The sequence below is a fragment of the Balaenoptera ricei genome, chromosome 9, assembly GCF_028023285.1.
Source record: "Balaenoptera ricei isolate mBalRic1 chromosome 9, mBalRic1.hap2, whole genome shotgun sequence".
In the NCBI taxonomy this organism is placed as follows: Eukaryota; Metazoa; Chordata; class Mammalia; order Artiodactyla; family Balaenopteridae; genus Balaenoptera; species Balaenoptera ricei.
Genome location: NC_082647.1, coordinates 19,685,404 through 19,702,860, shown reverse-complemented (window position 1 = coordinate 19,702,860; position 17,457 = coordinate 19,685,404). Strand labels below are relative to the sequence as shown.

The 17,457-nt window shown below is 36.9% G+C and overlaps 1 protein-coding gene across 1 annotated transcript in view; it reads left to right on the top strand.

The window, feature by feature from the left end:
• EXOC4 (exocyst complex component 4) overlaps positions 1–17,457 on the top strand; it is an 823,186-nt gene that overhangs the window by 361,409 nt on the left and 444,320 nt on the right. The window contains exon 10 of the mRNA XM_059933354.1: positions 16,846–16,942. Within this exon, the coding sequence (XP_059789337.1) occupies positions 16,846–16,942 (97 nt within the window). The remainder of the gene's footprint in view (positions 1–16,845; positions 16,943–17,457) is intronic.

Sequence of the window (17,457 nt, the reverse complement as noted above, 5' to 3'; positions counted from 1 at the left end):
TGATCTGACTCTGCCTCCTTCTCCCTCTGTGTTACTCTTCTTCCTCACTAGCCTTCTGACACTGGGCTCAGTGCTCTCAGTGCCTTGCATGTGCTGAGCTCTTGCCTCAGGGCCTTTGCACGTGCTCTTCCCGCTGCTTAGAACACTCCTTCCCCTGCTCTTTACAGACCAGCTCCTACTCATCTTTCAGGCTTTATGTAAATGTCACTCCATCTGACCTTGAAGTAAATTAGCCCCTAATAGATATTATAGAGATTATTGACATATTATAGGTATCATGGTCTCTCCTGCCACTCTGTTCCAACCTCATAACATAGAAGACAATTGGTAATTACATATTTATTTGTGTGGTAGCTTAATGTCTATCTGATAACCCCATGGTTAAATCCATAAGGGCATGGGCTATATACCTTTTTTGATCACTCTTTTTTCGCAGCACCTACCACAGTGCCTGGCATGCAGCAGGCTTTCTACTAATTGTTGAAGGGTGAATGTTTGTTGCATCCCTACAATGTTATGCAGTCTTTAATAATCATGTTCTTGAAGAATATTTAATGACATGGGAAAATACTGAGGCTAGAAAGTTAGGAGAAAGCTGGCTCAGACATTTATATATACATGGTTTCAATTTTTTATATGTATGCTTCAGTTGTGTGCTTGTGTGTGTCATTTTAGTAGGCATTCCTTGTGTAGTATCGTCCTCAGATTTATATCACCATGGCCAGATTTCAGCAACTTAGTTTTTTATAGGCTTATAGTTGCTGGTATATAGAAATATGTGCCTTCTACTGACTAAATTCATTGCTTAAATTAATTCATATTTTATTTTACTTTCGTTTTGCATGCTGGGGAAGGGCTTCCTCGGAAGGAAGTAGTTGAGTGAAGGCCTGACGGAGCTAAGGGAGTGAGCTATATAGATCTGGGAAGAGTGTTGCCCGGTGGAAGGAACAGGATGGACAGAGGCCCTGAGGAAGACGCATATGTGATGTGTTCACAAACAGTAAGACGGGCCGTGTGACTGGAGCAGACTGGGACATGGAAGGAATAGTAGGAGACGAACCCAGAAAAGTGCAGGGGCAGATAGTAGAGAGTCTTCTGCGTCATTGTAAGGAATTGGGCTTTTACTTCAAATGAGATAGGAAGCATTCTAGAGAGAGGAGTAACTGGATTGACCTTGTATTTTAACAGGATCGTCCTGGCTTGAATGTTGAGAATCTCCTGAAAGGGGGCAAGGATGGAGGCAAGGAGACCAGTTAGGAGACCAGTAATCAGGAGAGAGATGGTGGTGGCTTAGTCTAAAGTAGTAGCAGTGAGGGAGGTGAGAAGTGCTGGGACTCATTGTTTCGAAGGACGAACGGCCAGGATTGGCTGATGGATTGGATGAGAGGCGTGAACAAAATAGAAGAGAGAAGATGACTCCAGGGTTTTTGACATGAGCAGCCAAAGGTTGATGATACTCTTACTATTGCCAGGACCTCATCTGGTACCTGTACATGGTTGGTACTTAATAAATACTTGTTGAATGGATTTGAATTTAATCCACCTCCAATTTTTTCTGTTCTAGTCTCTCTTTAGTTCTCTATTGCTGGAGTGGTGCTTGACTGTTGAGATAAAAAAATGTTTACACTGAAGCTGTGTCCGTGGACCATACGTTTCTAGACCTAAGTTGCTTTGTCTCATGTCTTCAGAGCTTTTTTGTTAGTAACCTCTGCCTCTCTGCTCCCTCCTGAGGGACAAGTCATTCTTTTGTGCATTGACAAGTCATTCTTTTGTGCATTTTATTTTAATAAAAGCCTTGTCTATATTTTAGACTTCTGAAAAACAACATTTAAAAAGCAGATTCACCAGTCTTTAAAGAAATACAAAAGAAAAGTACTTTTCCAAGAAGAGGTTGTAGCAATAATTTTATATGATGTATTTAGAAAATGTTGATAAGTAGGTCCTTTGTTATGTGATTGAGTCACTATTTTTGATCAGCCAAATGGAGTATTTATTGAATACCAATATTAGGAGTTCTATATTACATGTTATCTTTGCCAATCTGTTTTCTCGTATTATTAATAACATGCTACTTTGCAGAGGAACAATATCATATTTTCTCTGCCAAACAACTGCAACTTCACATATCTTCCCTGAGTTTTATTATGTTTCTGTAAATTGGTTTACAAACTCAACAGCAATAGTTGTTTCTTTTTGGAATGCTAGTTTTTCATTCTTTTGGTGTATTTTATAATATCTTTGTCTCTAACTTTTGGTGTATTCTTTTTTATAACCCAGTCATAACATGAGCTTCTTGGTGTCATGAACTGTGTCTTTTAGTTAGGTTTATATCACCATGAGCTCACTCCTAGGCACAAAAATGCTGTAATTCCTATTATAGCTTGAATTCAATTAAAAGTGTTTTCCTGTTAAATATGTTTCCATCAGAATTGCTTTTCTGAAAACCGTTGATTATAGTGATTAAAGTTCTGATACCTGCTTTGGGGTGAAAAATTGAGAAAGGTTTTAGGTTAAAATTGCACAGACATGACATGAATTTTGCCCATTTTATTTCTCTGCATTGGGGAATTCTTGTGGTAATCAAGGCAGAATCTAAGAAGCTTCCTATAAAAGAAAAAGAGCATAAGATAGTCATAATTAGATGGTATAAAAATGTCAGCCCAAAATGATACTAATTATTTTTTCCTGAAGCATGACTAATATCCTAAAGCAAAAATACAGTTCATTTTCATTTAGAATTATTGCATATGATACCTCAGTGATTATAATAATTGGCATAAGTTTCTACTTGATAAAGGTATGCATGTTATACAGTATCATAAAATTTAAAAAAAACAATGCGTAGAATATGTTGTAAAGGAAATTTTATAATCTAGAAAATAAAAATTCATTGATGGAAGGGTTTTTTCAAGACTAAACTATGTGGTTCATTCTCCTTATTTTATTGATGAGAAATAGAAAACTCAGAGAGGTTAAGCAACTTACTTACTGCCATATAATTACTTGATATCAAAGTTGGAAAGAGAACTTCATTCTCCTTATCTGGTCTTATAATTTACTATATCAAATTGCATTTTATTATATGTTGTTATAGTTCACTATATAAAGTTAACTGGTAACATTTAAGGCCGGAGCTATATTTATTGTTTTTATTCTGTTTTTGTTCTTCTTGTATTACTTGTAATTTTTATCTTAGGATAACTATGAAAATTGATTAAAAACAAACAGCCAGGAGCTAGGGATATCTGAATAGACTCCAAAGGTACTTTCTCTGGAGTAACTGAATTCAGAGGGGAAGTTATTTGTAGACTGTTCTGTAAAGAGTAGATTGTGTGGAGACTTCTCTTTCTAGCAGTATGACTGGTACCTTCCCTGAACTTCCCATGAAAAAATTTTAAATGTTGGATAAAACACTTAGAAGGTGTTAAGTTGCTTTGATGAGCTGGCAAGAAAGTTAGGATAATTGAAGCAAAAAAAATAAAAGGACTGCAGAGAGATAATAGAGAAAGTACTATCAAGGTTAGTTTTCACTGTGAAGGTATTCGCCAAACCCAAGTGAACTTGCAAGACACAGAAGAGAAACAAAACCCAGAACTTACCCAACTCAGGGAATCTAGTAGAACATACCCCCAAACTCCACCTAGAGTACATGGGTCATCTAGAAATACCATCCCTTTCCCATAATCTCTCCACCTCCTATAAAGGACTGAAAGAAAGTTCGTTACATTGGCATAGGCTGAAAGGAGGGAAAATCGCTAGAGAAACCAGTTTTGTTGCTAAAATATACATCCTCTGGGTGATGTGAGAAAATTTCAAAGTGAGAAGTTAGTTTAAAATGGGTTCCACACACCATTGTAAGGCAATTATACTCCAATAAAGATGTTAAATAGAATAAAATAAAATGGGTTCCAGGTTGGTAGTTCCCTTGGGTAAACTAGTAGAAGCTATCACTAATGTTTTCTAGTGGAACATACCTTCTAACCAGGCCTCAAAGAATTGCTCAGGGTAAATTTCTAAGGGAATGATCTTATGAAACATACACACACACACAATACACAACATATACAGGAAAAAAAGATCCAGGAACAAGATTCAGCAGAGTTGAGAGCCAAAAAGAATCAGATCAGCAAAGACTTCCAGTATTGCAATTATGAGACACATAATACAGGCTTATCTCACAATATTACTTTAATTAATAACTTTTTGCCATAATGGGCTCCTGCTTTTTAGATCTTTTTCTTGCCTTATTGCAGTATCTGTATGTTTTTAATAGCTGCATCATACATATTCCAGTAATAGATATCTATATCTGTAAATGTTTGTATCAATTATATATATGCATATTTGTGTGTATCTTTGTAATCAATTCTCTATTTTGCATTTTAAGTGATTTTTTTTTTAAGCTTAATATAGTGTTCTGTGATAAACATCCTTGTTTGTCAAATCTTAAGTTTACCCATGATATTATTTTCTATTGAGCCTAGGAGGAAATTCCTAGAAATTTTGGGATCAAGTAGTGTGTAAAATATTAACACTTAGGGTATGTGCTTTTCAACAATCACAACTGATCAAATGGAAAATTTAAAATTTGAGAATAAGTCCAAGATATGTTTGCCAGAAAAATGTGGAGCAAATATGATTGTAAAAATTCACTACAAGTTCACGTCTTTTTGGCGGTTGGCTGACATTGAACTTACTGCATTTAATGAAGGACAGAGGTCAAGATTTCAAACATAACAGGCTCATTTTTAAAAATAATCGTCATTATTTCAGTTGTAGATGAAAGCAAGGACTGTATTTCATTTTTTAATCAATCTCGTATTCTATTATGGTAAAAAAGTATATTGGACATTGAGACCTGCAAGGAATGGAGAGTCTAAATAGGTTGTAAAACACTGATTGTTTTTTATCAATTATTGGCTGAACATTGGGTGTGCACAGTCCTATACTGTGCTCTATTTATACAGCAACAGACAAAAAACATGACTCTGCCAGCTCTAATTCTGAGTGTTGATCATGTCACTGCTCATGTTTAGCTGACGTGGAAGACCAGTTTTGATTCAGTGAGAATATTGCAAGAATTGTTGCCTGGAGTGCCTGGAACGTTGACTATTGCTGATTAAACCTAAACAGTGATTGGTAAAGTTATTTGAAGCCACCTGTGCTTCAGTAATCCAGATGCTTCCAGTGAGCCATGAAATAATGTTGTTTCTGTTTGGATGCCAGCACTGATTATCCTTGTCAGTGAGCTAAATGCTACCATGTTTTGCCACTTGTATTTTGACCCTTAATTTGTATTTGAAGAGACCTTTATCTCTCTTACTTCTCAAAGTCATTTGGGGTTATTATTCTTTGTACCTGTCACATCAAGCCCTTCAGAATAATTCCTTTCAAACTTTGGGAGTACTTAGATTTAAGCATATCTCTGAGTGTGAAGACAATGACAGCATTTAACAATAGCATTTCTTCCAAATGAACTATTTCTGCGCTAAGCATTTCCAGTGGCCTGGGCTCCACCGTAGGCCATTTCACAGGCAAAATAAGATTGATGGTCTCAGTGTGTTTTCAGCTTGATGCTTATTCGCACCATAAATCTACCACTCAGCTGACAAGACATCATCAGAAGGCTCCTGACTGGTCAGACATACGTGTTAGGTCAGCACTGAGATGGGCTCATCTGATTAGAGAACCTCACTGCATTCTGTCGTCCTTCGTATCACTTGCTTTATTTTAACAAGGACGACTGAGCAAACAGTAGAATTTTCTGCAACCTGAAACTTGAGTGAGGAGAGAAACCTTATTGTCTGTTTTAATCGTGGGTGATGAACCAGCACAGACACTTAGTTGAAACAGTACAGATAGTACAGATAGTTACCCAGCTGTACCAATGCCCAAATGCTTCTGTCCTAGCCACCACCTGTGACACCTGGTAATGCTTCCTTAATGATGGAAACAGACAGGGCCACCCCTACAGGAGTCAGGGGGCAGGGTCTAGGGCTGGTGGGAGAGGGTTCTTCTGGAGAACAAGATACTTATACTTCCTCTGTGTGCTGACCATTGCAGCACCCCATCCCCCCCACGTTCAGATTTTATTTTAAGTAATTAGTTATTTAAAAACAGTAATGAGCATTAGGGCATAGACTTTTTGGAAAACAGTCTGCTAGTTCCTCAAAATGTTAAACATCGATTTAGCATATGACCCAGCAGTGCAAATTCTAGGTATATACGGAAGAGGAAACATATGTCCACACAAAACTTATACATGGGTGTTCATAGTAGCATTGTTCATAATAGCCAAAAGGTGGAACTACCCAAATGTTTTATCACCTGGTAAATAGATAAGTGTGGTGTATACATACATTGGAATTTTATTCAGCCATAAAAAGAAATGAAGTACTATGCTGATAAATGCTACAACATGGATGAACTTTGAAAACATTATGCTAGGAAACCAGGCACACGATAAGTAAGGTTGCAGACTCCAGCTTACATATATGAGAATCTCTGAGCTAGATATGCCCAACTAGCCACTAAAATAAATTTAATAGATTGAAGATAATTAAAACTAGGGCATCTGTTAAAGAGTGGAAAGAGAAAAAAGGATCAATGCAGTCTCCTGATGTAGCCTTAAAATAAAGTGAGTTGGAGGATAGTGTCACTAAGGTAGGAATGCTCCTCAACAGTGGTCAGAGTTCCCTTGTGCCTTACTGATCAACCATTTAAAAATCTGCATGCAATGACTTTGGGTCCTTTGGTAATTGGTCATACTTCACGCTATGCTCTTCACAGAGCATGCCATCTCAGACTCCATTACAGAAACTGTCAGTACTGTTACTAACGGAACTTTTTTTGACTTATGCTCATGAAGAGCTCCAGGTGAACATTTTACAGATAGCTCAGGATGAGCTATTATTAACCTTAAAAATTGTTGCTTCATTTCTCTTTGTTTCTTGTCATCCCATCCTCCAAAACCTCTTCTCATTCGTTAGGAAGATAATTAAGGAACTGTTTTTTTTTTTTTTTTTTTCCCTTCTCTTTTTTAAACCAAGAGATCACCCCCAAAATAATAGATTGTTATAAATTTCACTTGTTACTTAGGAGCTAGAATGTATTCAGTTCTTGAACTACAAGATACGATTTTTATTTCTTTTTAAGAATTATTCATGGTCTTTAACCGGAAATGTAGGAGAGATTGTCTTACTTGAAACAAAACTCAGATGAGTTATTTGCTTCCTAGCAGCCTGCTCACGTTGAAATTTCCAAAAAATAAGATACTGCACGTGCACATACTCTACTGTTCTTTATGCTTCAAGACACATGCGGTTTGTCCTTCTCACAATGATCCATCACTGGGCAGTCCCTAATTTAGATGGTCTTTCCCTACATTATACCTTATACCTATGAGTGACTCTAGGGAGAACGAAAAGGAACTTCCCTTTTCCCTCTGGGCTCAGATCCGTGGGATTTCCTTTCTTTCTTTCGTTACTCAGTCTTACCCCGACTCCCAAACTTTGCTGCTGCCTAATTCTTTAACTACCAAACATCAAACTTAACGGCCCCCCACATTCACCACCCCATTTCTAATTCAGGGGAGGGCTTCCTGTGTTTGTGACCGCAGGGAAAGTGAGGACAGAAACAATTCTCAGTATGTCCCTCTCTATGGCCTCCTGTTCCTTTCAAATCTCTCCCTCTCACTTCAGCCTCGAATGTCCTTTGACCTTATAGAGACCCTCAAGTGTCTGCTTCCACCATATTCTTTATTCAAGTTTCTTTCAAACTTCCTTTCTTTTCTTATCAAGCCTTGACCCATCTGTGGTTAATCACCTGAATTGTTTTTCTTACCAGAACCTTCAATTCTTTTTTTCCCATTGCCTTCTCACACATCCAGCTGGTAAATCCTTAACTCTGGCTCTCAAAGTCTCTCTTCTCCACACTTATTTCTGCTCTAGAATGTTCCATATTATATGCTGTTGCTGTAAATTCCAGTTTTTTCATCTCACCTGGGCCCTCAGCAGTATAGGATTATCAAGGACTCCTTCATCAATATTTTTTTCCTCCCATTCCTTTCAAAGATTAGCTCATTTCAGCCCCACTCACCTTAAGCCTCCACCCCACTAAGGAAATTGAGCATGAATTTACTCATCAGGAACTCCTAATTCTTTGCTTTTTCATGCCACCCTAAGAGACCCATTTTGTATAATAAAAGTACTCTGACAATGTCCAGGAGAGCGTTTTGTTTATTTGATTGTTTTGGTTTGGTTTTGGATTTGATGAGTGTAGAATGTTGAGCAAGAGACATGGTTTTTCTTGTTCAAAGGGTTGGTAAGTTTCAACTCCTAACAACTGTTGTGGCTGCTTAGAACACCGAAGGATTCTGGTTCGGTTGTCAATGACTGACAATGCTTATGACAGGGAATAATGGTATCTTGAGTGATGCATGTCATCCCTATTTTATTATAATTTTTGAGTACCAAAAGAACCCACCGGCATCATTTGCTTTTCTCACAGGGTTTGCCATGTTCATATTAAGTTATGGGTTCATATTAAGTTATTAGCCCAAAATTCATGCTTCAGTATTTTGAAGAATTACAGAGGACATTATTAGAGACAAGAGTATGGTATAATTGCAGTTTGCTAAGAGAATGAAACTTAAATGTTCTTACAAAAAATATGAAGCTATGGCTGTGTTACTTTGGATGGGGAGGAATCCTTTCACAGTGGGTATGTGTATCAAACTATCACAATGTAAACTTAAAATATCTTAGAGTTTTGTTAATTATTATACCTCAATAAAGCTGAAAAGAAAAAGAAATACAGACAAGGTTTTATGTTAAAAGAAAAAATTAACTAAATTTACATACTAGAACTGCTTATTTTATTGTGAGACCTTTGAGACTTTTCAAAACATTTTTTTGTGATGATAGTATCATTGTATTTTGTCTATTTTTTAAATTTTTATTTTATAGTGGAGTATAGTTGACAATGTTGTGTTAGTTTCCAGTGTACAGGAAAGTGATTCAGTTATACGTATACATGTATCTATTCTTTTTCAAATTCCATTCCCATTTAGGTTATTACAGACTATTGAGCAGAGTTCCCTGTGCTCTCCTTGTTGGTAATCTATTTTAAATACAGCAGTGTGTACATGTCAATCCCAAACTTCCAATCATTTTTCCTCATCTTTCCTTTTTCCTGTTACTAAAGTAAAAAACCGTAAAACACTGTATGGGCCTCAAAAGAATAGACATGTAGAACCGACCTGTAGTAACAGTAAAAGAAGAAGCAAAGAAGGGCTATTCGATTTTTTTACTTAAAAGGAGAAACAGAAAAAAAATCAGCTTATATCAGTGTTTTAGGTATTAATACAGGCAGACTATCCAAGTTCCCTCCCTGAAGGTCCCAACCCTTGTTTTTCTACCTTCATGTTCCTGGACCTCCAAGGAGTCCTCACCAGTAGACTGGGTTTAGAGGGACCCTTATATCCTCTACTGGCAAGTCTGGAGAAAGGGGGAAAAGTAGAATTCTGCTTCTTGCTGCTGGGACTGTATTAGAAAGTGTTATTTTTGGCCTCAGTTGGACCATTAAATGTGTTTCCTCCAGAAACATTCTCTGCATGAGGGTTTTATCCATAGAATGTTGTTTTTCTTAAGCTTCACTTACATTTTTGGTCAAAGAGGCTTTGTGTGCCTTGACTTGGATAACCAACCGTGGTATTTAGTGTTGATTACATGGAAAGTGCATTTTACGTGTCAAACCACGGTAAAATCAGGGCTTAACTGCTCCCTATTTTAGAAATTTCCTCTAACACCCATCATCTACATCATTTGATTCAACCTATGAATTTCTTGGGACCATAAAATGATATTAAGCACATTGTAGTATATACAGTTGGGAAAAAATTGTTTGAATACTGAACCTACCATGTGTGGGACCTTGAGCAAGACACATCCCCCTAAGCCCCTCACGAGTCTCCATTTCCTCATCTGTGTTAGGTAATAATATTACAGGGATATTATTAGGATTAAGTGAATACAAACACCAGTTTCCTAATCAATGTTTAATAAATATCAGTCCCCTTCCCCCCTCTTAACCTTCTTCTTACTCCCCGTGTAATACTTCACACCTGTCTTAATTATACAACATTAGGCTATCCAGGAATAAAATATAATTGAGCATTGAAATATAGGCAAGTCATTTACTTATAGTGGGAATAACTAATTTGTTTCTATTTGGAAGATTGTCTTCTACAAATAATATCTTAATCAATATACATTTTCAGCACTTTATTGAAACATGGATTCCTCAGTGAGCAAACTCTATGCAAAATACAACTGCTTGGTCCTGTGTGGTTTGTACTTAGAATTCATTGGTCTAAAAGAGATATTCTTTATCATTTTCTGTTTGTTCATTTGCTTATTCATGTATTTAAAAATTTTTTTTATTATTTTTTTAAACATCTTTATTGGAGTACAGTTGCCTTACAATGGTGTGTTAGTTTCTGCTTTATAACAAAGTGATTCAGCTGTACATATACATGTATCCCCGTATCTCTTCCCTCTTGCACTTCCCTCCCACCCTCCCTATCCCACCCTGCTAGGTGGTCACAAAGCACCGAGCTGATCTCCCTGGGCTATGCGGCTGCTTCCCACTAAGTATCTATTTTACATTTGGTAGTATATATAAGTCCATGCCACTCTCTCACTTCGTCCCAGCTTCGTGTATTTTTTTAAGAAGTATAGTTGATTTACAATATTGTGTTAGTTGTAGGCATATAGCAAAGTGATTCAGTTATATACATATGTATTCAGATTATTTTCCATTATAGGTTATTATAATATATTGAATATAGTTCCCTGTGCTATCCATGCTTATTCATATATTTATTTAATAAACATTTGCCAAGTGCTTATTATGTGCCAGAAATTATTCTAGGCACAAGAGTTATATCTATGAACAACAGTATGTGAAAATTATTGTTGATAATAATTATACACTAGGTAAGAGTTGAGTCCAAAAGATGATCCTTTCCTCAAAGGGGCTTGTTGCCTGGATTTTCTTCCCAGATCCAATAGCAGTAGAATATCATCACCAACCCTGATTTGCTTGACTTGTCTGTAACAGTAAGTCATTTGAGGGTAAGAATAAGTATTTTGTCTTTGTTTTCTTCTTCTTTTTTTTTTTTTAAATTTATTTATTTTTATTTATTTATTTTTAGTTTCGTTGGCTCTTTGTTGCTGCGCACGGGCTTTCTCTAGTTGCAGCGAGCAGGGGCTACTCTTTGTTGTGGTGCATGGGGTTCTCATTGTGGCAGCTTCTCTTGTTGTGGAACACGGGCTCTAGGTGCACGGGCTTCAGTAGTTGTGGCACGCGGGCTCTAGAGCGCAGGATCAGTAGTTGTGGCGCACAGGCTTAGTTGCTCTATGGCATGCGAGATCTTCCTGGACCAGGGCTCGAACCCATGTCCCCTGCATTGGCAGGCGGATTTTTAACCACCTCACCACCAGGGAAGTCCAATTTCGTTTCTTTTTATGGCTGAGTAATATTCCATTGTATATATGTGCCACATCTTCTTTATCCATTCATCTGTCAATGGACACTTAGGTTGCTTCCATGTTCTGGCTATTGTAAATAGTGCTGCAGTGAACACTGCGGTACATGACTCTTTGAATTATGGTTTTCCACATAAAAAAGAACCACAGTGAAGGTGAACTTTTTTTTTTGATTAAAGTATAAATAATTTACAATGTTGTGTTAGTTTGAAGTGTACAACAAAGTGATTCAGTTATATATATATATTCTTTTTCAGATTCTTTTCTATTATAGGTATTACAAGCTGAGTATAGTCCCTTGTGCTATACAGTAGGTCCTTGCTGTTTACCTATTTTATACATAGTAATGTGTATCTGTTAATCCCACACTCCTAATTTATACTCCATTTAATTATACTCCACTTTAATTATACTCCATTAAAGATGTTAAAAAAAAAAAGAAAAGTTTACCTTCACTGTGGTTCTTTTTTATGTGGAAAGGCCAACTTTACATCCAGAACACATTAAAAATGTCAGATGAGGCATACTGCTTTCTGTGGTTCAACAAAAGTGGCCATCAAATTCTATACTATTTTCATCTAAGCTCTTGGCACAGAGCATGCATAATTTTAACATCTATACATTTAATATTGATTACTTTTAACTGAAAAATTAAGAGAAAGACTAATTTCCTGTTGTCAGGCTCCAAGTATTCTCAGCAATTTTTTAAAATTTCACTGCAATTCTGTTGACCCTAAAATAAGACAAAAGTGTTTTAATTGGTCTCACTAATGATATTGACTAGTACGATGTTGCCTAAAGTAGCAAGGATAACATTTTTTGAATTTGAACCTTTTGTTTTTTCAGTTTATGTTCTAATGATATGTGTGTGTGTGTGTGTGTGTGTGTGTGATCATTTAAATCCTTAACTGCTTGGTAATTCTAAAGGGAAAAGTAGACAGTCATTTATTTGAGATGTACCATGCGTCAAATTCTGTACTGAATGCCCTTGAGTACGTTATCTTACCTAAACATCACCACAAGTCTCTGAAAGAGTTTATTGCAATCTGTGTTTTATAAATGGGAAAGTTGAGACTCAGAGAATTTAAATATTTTTATCATAGTTATACTACTAATAAGTAGAGTTCCGGGATCGGACACAAATCTCTTTCATTCTTCCCACTGTACGGTATGTAGTCCTCTCAGGGAGAACATTCCTTTCCATTTCTTTCTGAGACTTTGGGTTTTTTTGTGTGTTTTATTAACATGACTATGTTCATTATAAACTACATCAAATTCTAGCTGGGAAGAATCAAGGAATATGTAAGTTTAGGAGCTAATGACTTATAAGTAAATAAATTCTAAAAGAAGGGTCTAGCCTGTGCGCACTAAGATGCTGTCATCCCCGCAGTCACTGGGTGGCCCTGGTGCCTTTTGCCAGTCACCTGAGGGAGCCCATCAGCCATTGTCCTCCTTGTTAGGACCAGGAAGTATGACTGGGGCATTTTGTCCCCTCCTTTCTGCACAATATATATTCTACTTGTAACATGGCTGTCAGTTCCCCTTTCTTTCCAGCCATCCATCATCATTCAGCATTTTCTCTGGTGCCTGACACCTGGCCTGGGACAGCAGGGATTAGACTGAGAGCATAATGAATGAAGGGGAGGGACATGCACCGGCCCATCCCCTGCTCTTCTCAGGACTGAGCAACGTGTTCCCTAAGAACATTCACGACGGCAGCTCCCAGATTACTTGATTAAAGGAAGGCGTGTGAGGAGGGGCGAGTTTTGTTTCTCATGCAGAATATTGAAAAGCTAGAATAAACCTCAGAGGATGGAGACTCGCAGACCATGCAGTCTTTGGCCATGACCTTTACTTGTGGTCCTGACAGCTTTATTTTCAGGACTATTTTCACTGGGTTGGTGCTGTTTATTAGTAATTTAGTAAGCTAGATTTGGACTTGTAGTCTGTGAAGAGGAAATCACATCAAATGCAGTGTTGATGGCACTTGGTAACGGGCTTGGAAAAGCATACAGGGTTCCTGTAGATGGAATTTTGGTTGCAGGTTGAGGTAGGGAGGGGAATTTTTCTTTCTTTTCTTTTTTTTTTTAACAAGTCTGCCCAATCTTTACTTTTTAATTAGTTTAACCCTACTGTGTGAATCGGTAATAGCCTTTATGTAGCTAACACGGATTTAGAACAAATGAAACTATTAGTTTCTAGCTTGATGCATTGTCATCATGCCTTTATTTTCACAGCCAAATCTTCCTCCCACTGACATTTCTAGTGGCTGTTGTGCCTTATTTTTGGTATTGCATCTTTATTTTTTGTTATCTGTGTTCCCCATATGATTGTCGTCAACAAAAGTTGATAAAGCACATCTACTAGCTGTAAGCCTTTAGGGATACAGAGAGCATTGCTGACATTTGTTAGGTTCTTGGCAGTTCACCAAGGACTTGCACATATAGTTTCTCATCTAATTCTAATAACATTCTACTGAGTTAGGTCATCGTTTCTTCCTTCATTCATTCACCAAATATATATTTTTTATAAGTACTTTCTGGGATGTTACATTCCAAGTGGGGAAAAGGTTACATAAGAACTAGAAAACAAGTGACAGTAACAGAAGAGACCTATGTTAAGGTTATATGGTTTATTTTATAAAGTCACTGTTAATGGAGTTTTGGACATTGGGAGAGGGGCACTTGACAGTTTAGGTCTAGACCTGGGCCCTAAAGGAATGGTAGGAGGGGAGAGGTCTCCCCAGATAGAGCCCAGTGTGGACCAAGGCATTGAGGTGGTCATGCATACAGTGTGTTCAGTGTGCATGAAGATGCTAGTTTGGAGCTGGGGTAATCAGGCCTGTATTTAATTATTGAGTATCTAAAATCAGAAAACTTCAGGATTTTTAGAAACTATTAGAGATCATGCAGTCCAACTCATATTTGTCCTTTAAAGATATGCTCATATTGAGTAGATTAGTGCATTATTTTTTGTGTGTAGATTTATATATTTTGTAGGAAGTCATTTATGTTGTTCCTGGAGTGCAGAATATAACCTGATTTCTTCGACACATGTGCACGTTTCCTTGGTGATTCAATTCTGACTCGATTTTACGATCTTAGAAAGAGAAGTGTTAGTGAAGAAGATATTTTTATTCTTTATTTTTTGTTTGTTTGTAACCATGCCATGTGACCTTTTGCAGAAGATTTTTATTAAAGGAGTAGTGCCTGTTGTAGTGTTGATGCTCTCCTTTTGCTTTTCTTTTAACTGAGCAAAATCACTGACTTAGCAGAACACTGACATCTCCAATGCAAATATAATAATACAAGAGGATTTTTTTCCAAGTGAGAACAAACAGCTCATGATTTTGAATCTAGAGCTGTACATGCCATTACAGTCTCTGTTTTTCTTAAGAAAAGCCATCCTTTGATTAGTTGGTGGAAACAACTGATCCAAATGGGATTTGTCTAGACTCTGATGCCTCTGGGAAGTCTTGATGATCCAGGCTATGGATTTCCAAAGCTTCACATGTTTTTATCAGTCAATTTCCAAGATACCTCAGAGACCATTAAGGCAGATAATATATCAGGTGAGATTTATGTTTGGTATCATGCAGAGAACTATAATTAAAAAGAAACTTTAAGTTAGCAAAAATAAATGCAGTATTGTAAGTGTAGATTGTTAGGGTTTTGAGAAAGTCTATTAAATAGCATCTACCTTTCCTGTCAGGGTTCTGACACTATTATGAAATAATATAAGTAAGTAAATGGAAGATGAAATACCACTTTTATGTTGATATAAGCTAGACTGAAAGATGTAGCCTAAGAGAGTTAAGAGAGCCAAATGAGTTTGCTGACTGAACATCAAAATTAGACAAATTTACTTACTCACTTATAGAAGGTACCGGACCACTTTATCCTTCTCTGACAAGGTAGGACCTTCACTGCTAAACTTAGTGAGACAACGCTGACTTTGTACAGGCATTCTGGTTTCTAAAGTGGAATAAGGGGATTGCTGAGCTCTGCATGCCCAGCTTTTTCTTCTCAATTTACCAAAGGAGTTAGTTCACTTCCCTTGAGTGGGTAAAAGATGGACAGAGGCCAGGGATTACTTTAATTGAGCTTCATCCTAATGCATAGAAACATGAAGTGGGGGTGGGGGAACATTTCTCCCAACACCCCAGGATGTACATTTGTCACGTTCTAAACTCTGAAGTTAGAATATATCTTAAATCAGTGACATCTTAATGGCTATCGACCGGAAGATAGTCATAATGAGTTGTTTTTGCCTCAGTACTTGTGAGCTGAGCAGTTATTCTTCACATCATGACCCTTCAGTATTTCAATTAGTGAACCTCTTAAGGACCATTTGATGAAAGAGTATTAATCTTGGTTGCTGTAAGTACACCTTCTCTCTAAACCTTCTAATAGTATCAAGAACATGTCAACATTAAACCTTGCAGAATTGGTATCAGCAGCTTGGAGTAAAATACTGGCTGTACTCCTTCAAGAAATCCACTTAGTGAAACTGTTTAGAAAACAAAGATAGTGACCACTCTGAGCCATTCAGAAGAGCTGGACTCTGAACATTGAATAGTTTTAAGAATACCTTAACCAACTCACTTTTCTTATGTTTCCTTATTATATGTGTATGAGAGATTTTGGCTAAATATCTCTTTATCTTAAAAACCTTAATAAATCCTTACATTTACTTATTTATGAATTATTTAACCTAGTTCTGTGTATTTAAACTGTAAAGAACTTTTCAATAAGAGAAAAAAAAGAAGATTCCAAATAATAAGGAAGCATTGTATACTTTAGTTAGCAGGATCTTTTCTTAGTGTTACTTACAACAATAGTGTATCTTACAATTAGTGGGGTCTTAGATTTGATGAAATATGCTTGGTTAGGTTCATATGGGCCTCTGCTCCAACCTTCTGAGCCCTAGACAAGCCTGAATGGCACTTCTTCATTCCCCTGAAGTTTTCATGTGCCATGCTGTACAAGGTTGACCCTGGTGATTAGAGATCAAAATTTTAACCTTAACTGGGTTGTACCCTTGCATTGTTTCTTTAAATATACAGTTATTCTTACTGTGCTTCCACGTTCTCACTCCAGAGTGAAAATGCAAATCCGTTGCTTATTTAATGAGGAAGACTGGATCAAGTCATTCAAAATAAAATAATTTTGTAAATATTAAAGGCAGCTGTTTTCAAAAATGATCTTCCTTGTGATAGTGTACCATACTTCTGATAGGCTTATTTCTTTGTAAAAGTTCTGATAAGCTAATCTCTCTTTTATTTTTTTTCTGAAAGGGGGTCCTGATGACAACTTAATTGAAGGTGGAGGAACAAAATTTGTCTGCAAACCTGGAGCCAGAAATATTACTGTCATATTCCATCCATTATTAAGGTAAGTCAAATCCTATGTACTTACTGAAGATCAATATTTTCATTATTTATGCTAACGTACTGAATGCCAGTAGGTCAGTCAGCATTGAAACAAGTCATAAAAAGAACTTTTTCCATTTTATAGGACCTCACAATCAAAGTGCATCAATAGAAAATTAATGTCAACCCTACTAAGTAGCTACTTGGTCTCAGGAGTAATTCTTCATAAATACATTTACTTGATTTTCTTTCTTAACTACTCCCTGTCCTGTTCCTTGTCACTATCCCTTAACTATTTCAGGGGTTGGCGAACTATGGCGCACAGGAGAAATCTAGCCTGTCCCTTGTTTTTGTAAATAAAGTTTTATTGCCAGAGTCAGGTTCATCCATTTATGTATTGCCCATAACAGTCTGGGGGCTCTAGTTGCAGAGTTGAATGTTTGCAGCAGAATCCATATACCTCACACAGCCTAAACTATTTACTTGCCCTTTACAGGAAAAAATAGCAGCACCATGATCTGTCTGTTTTAAACTAAT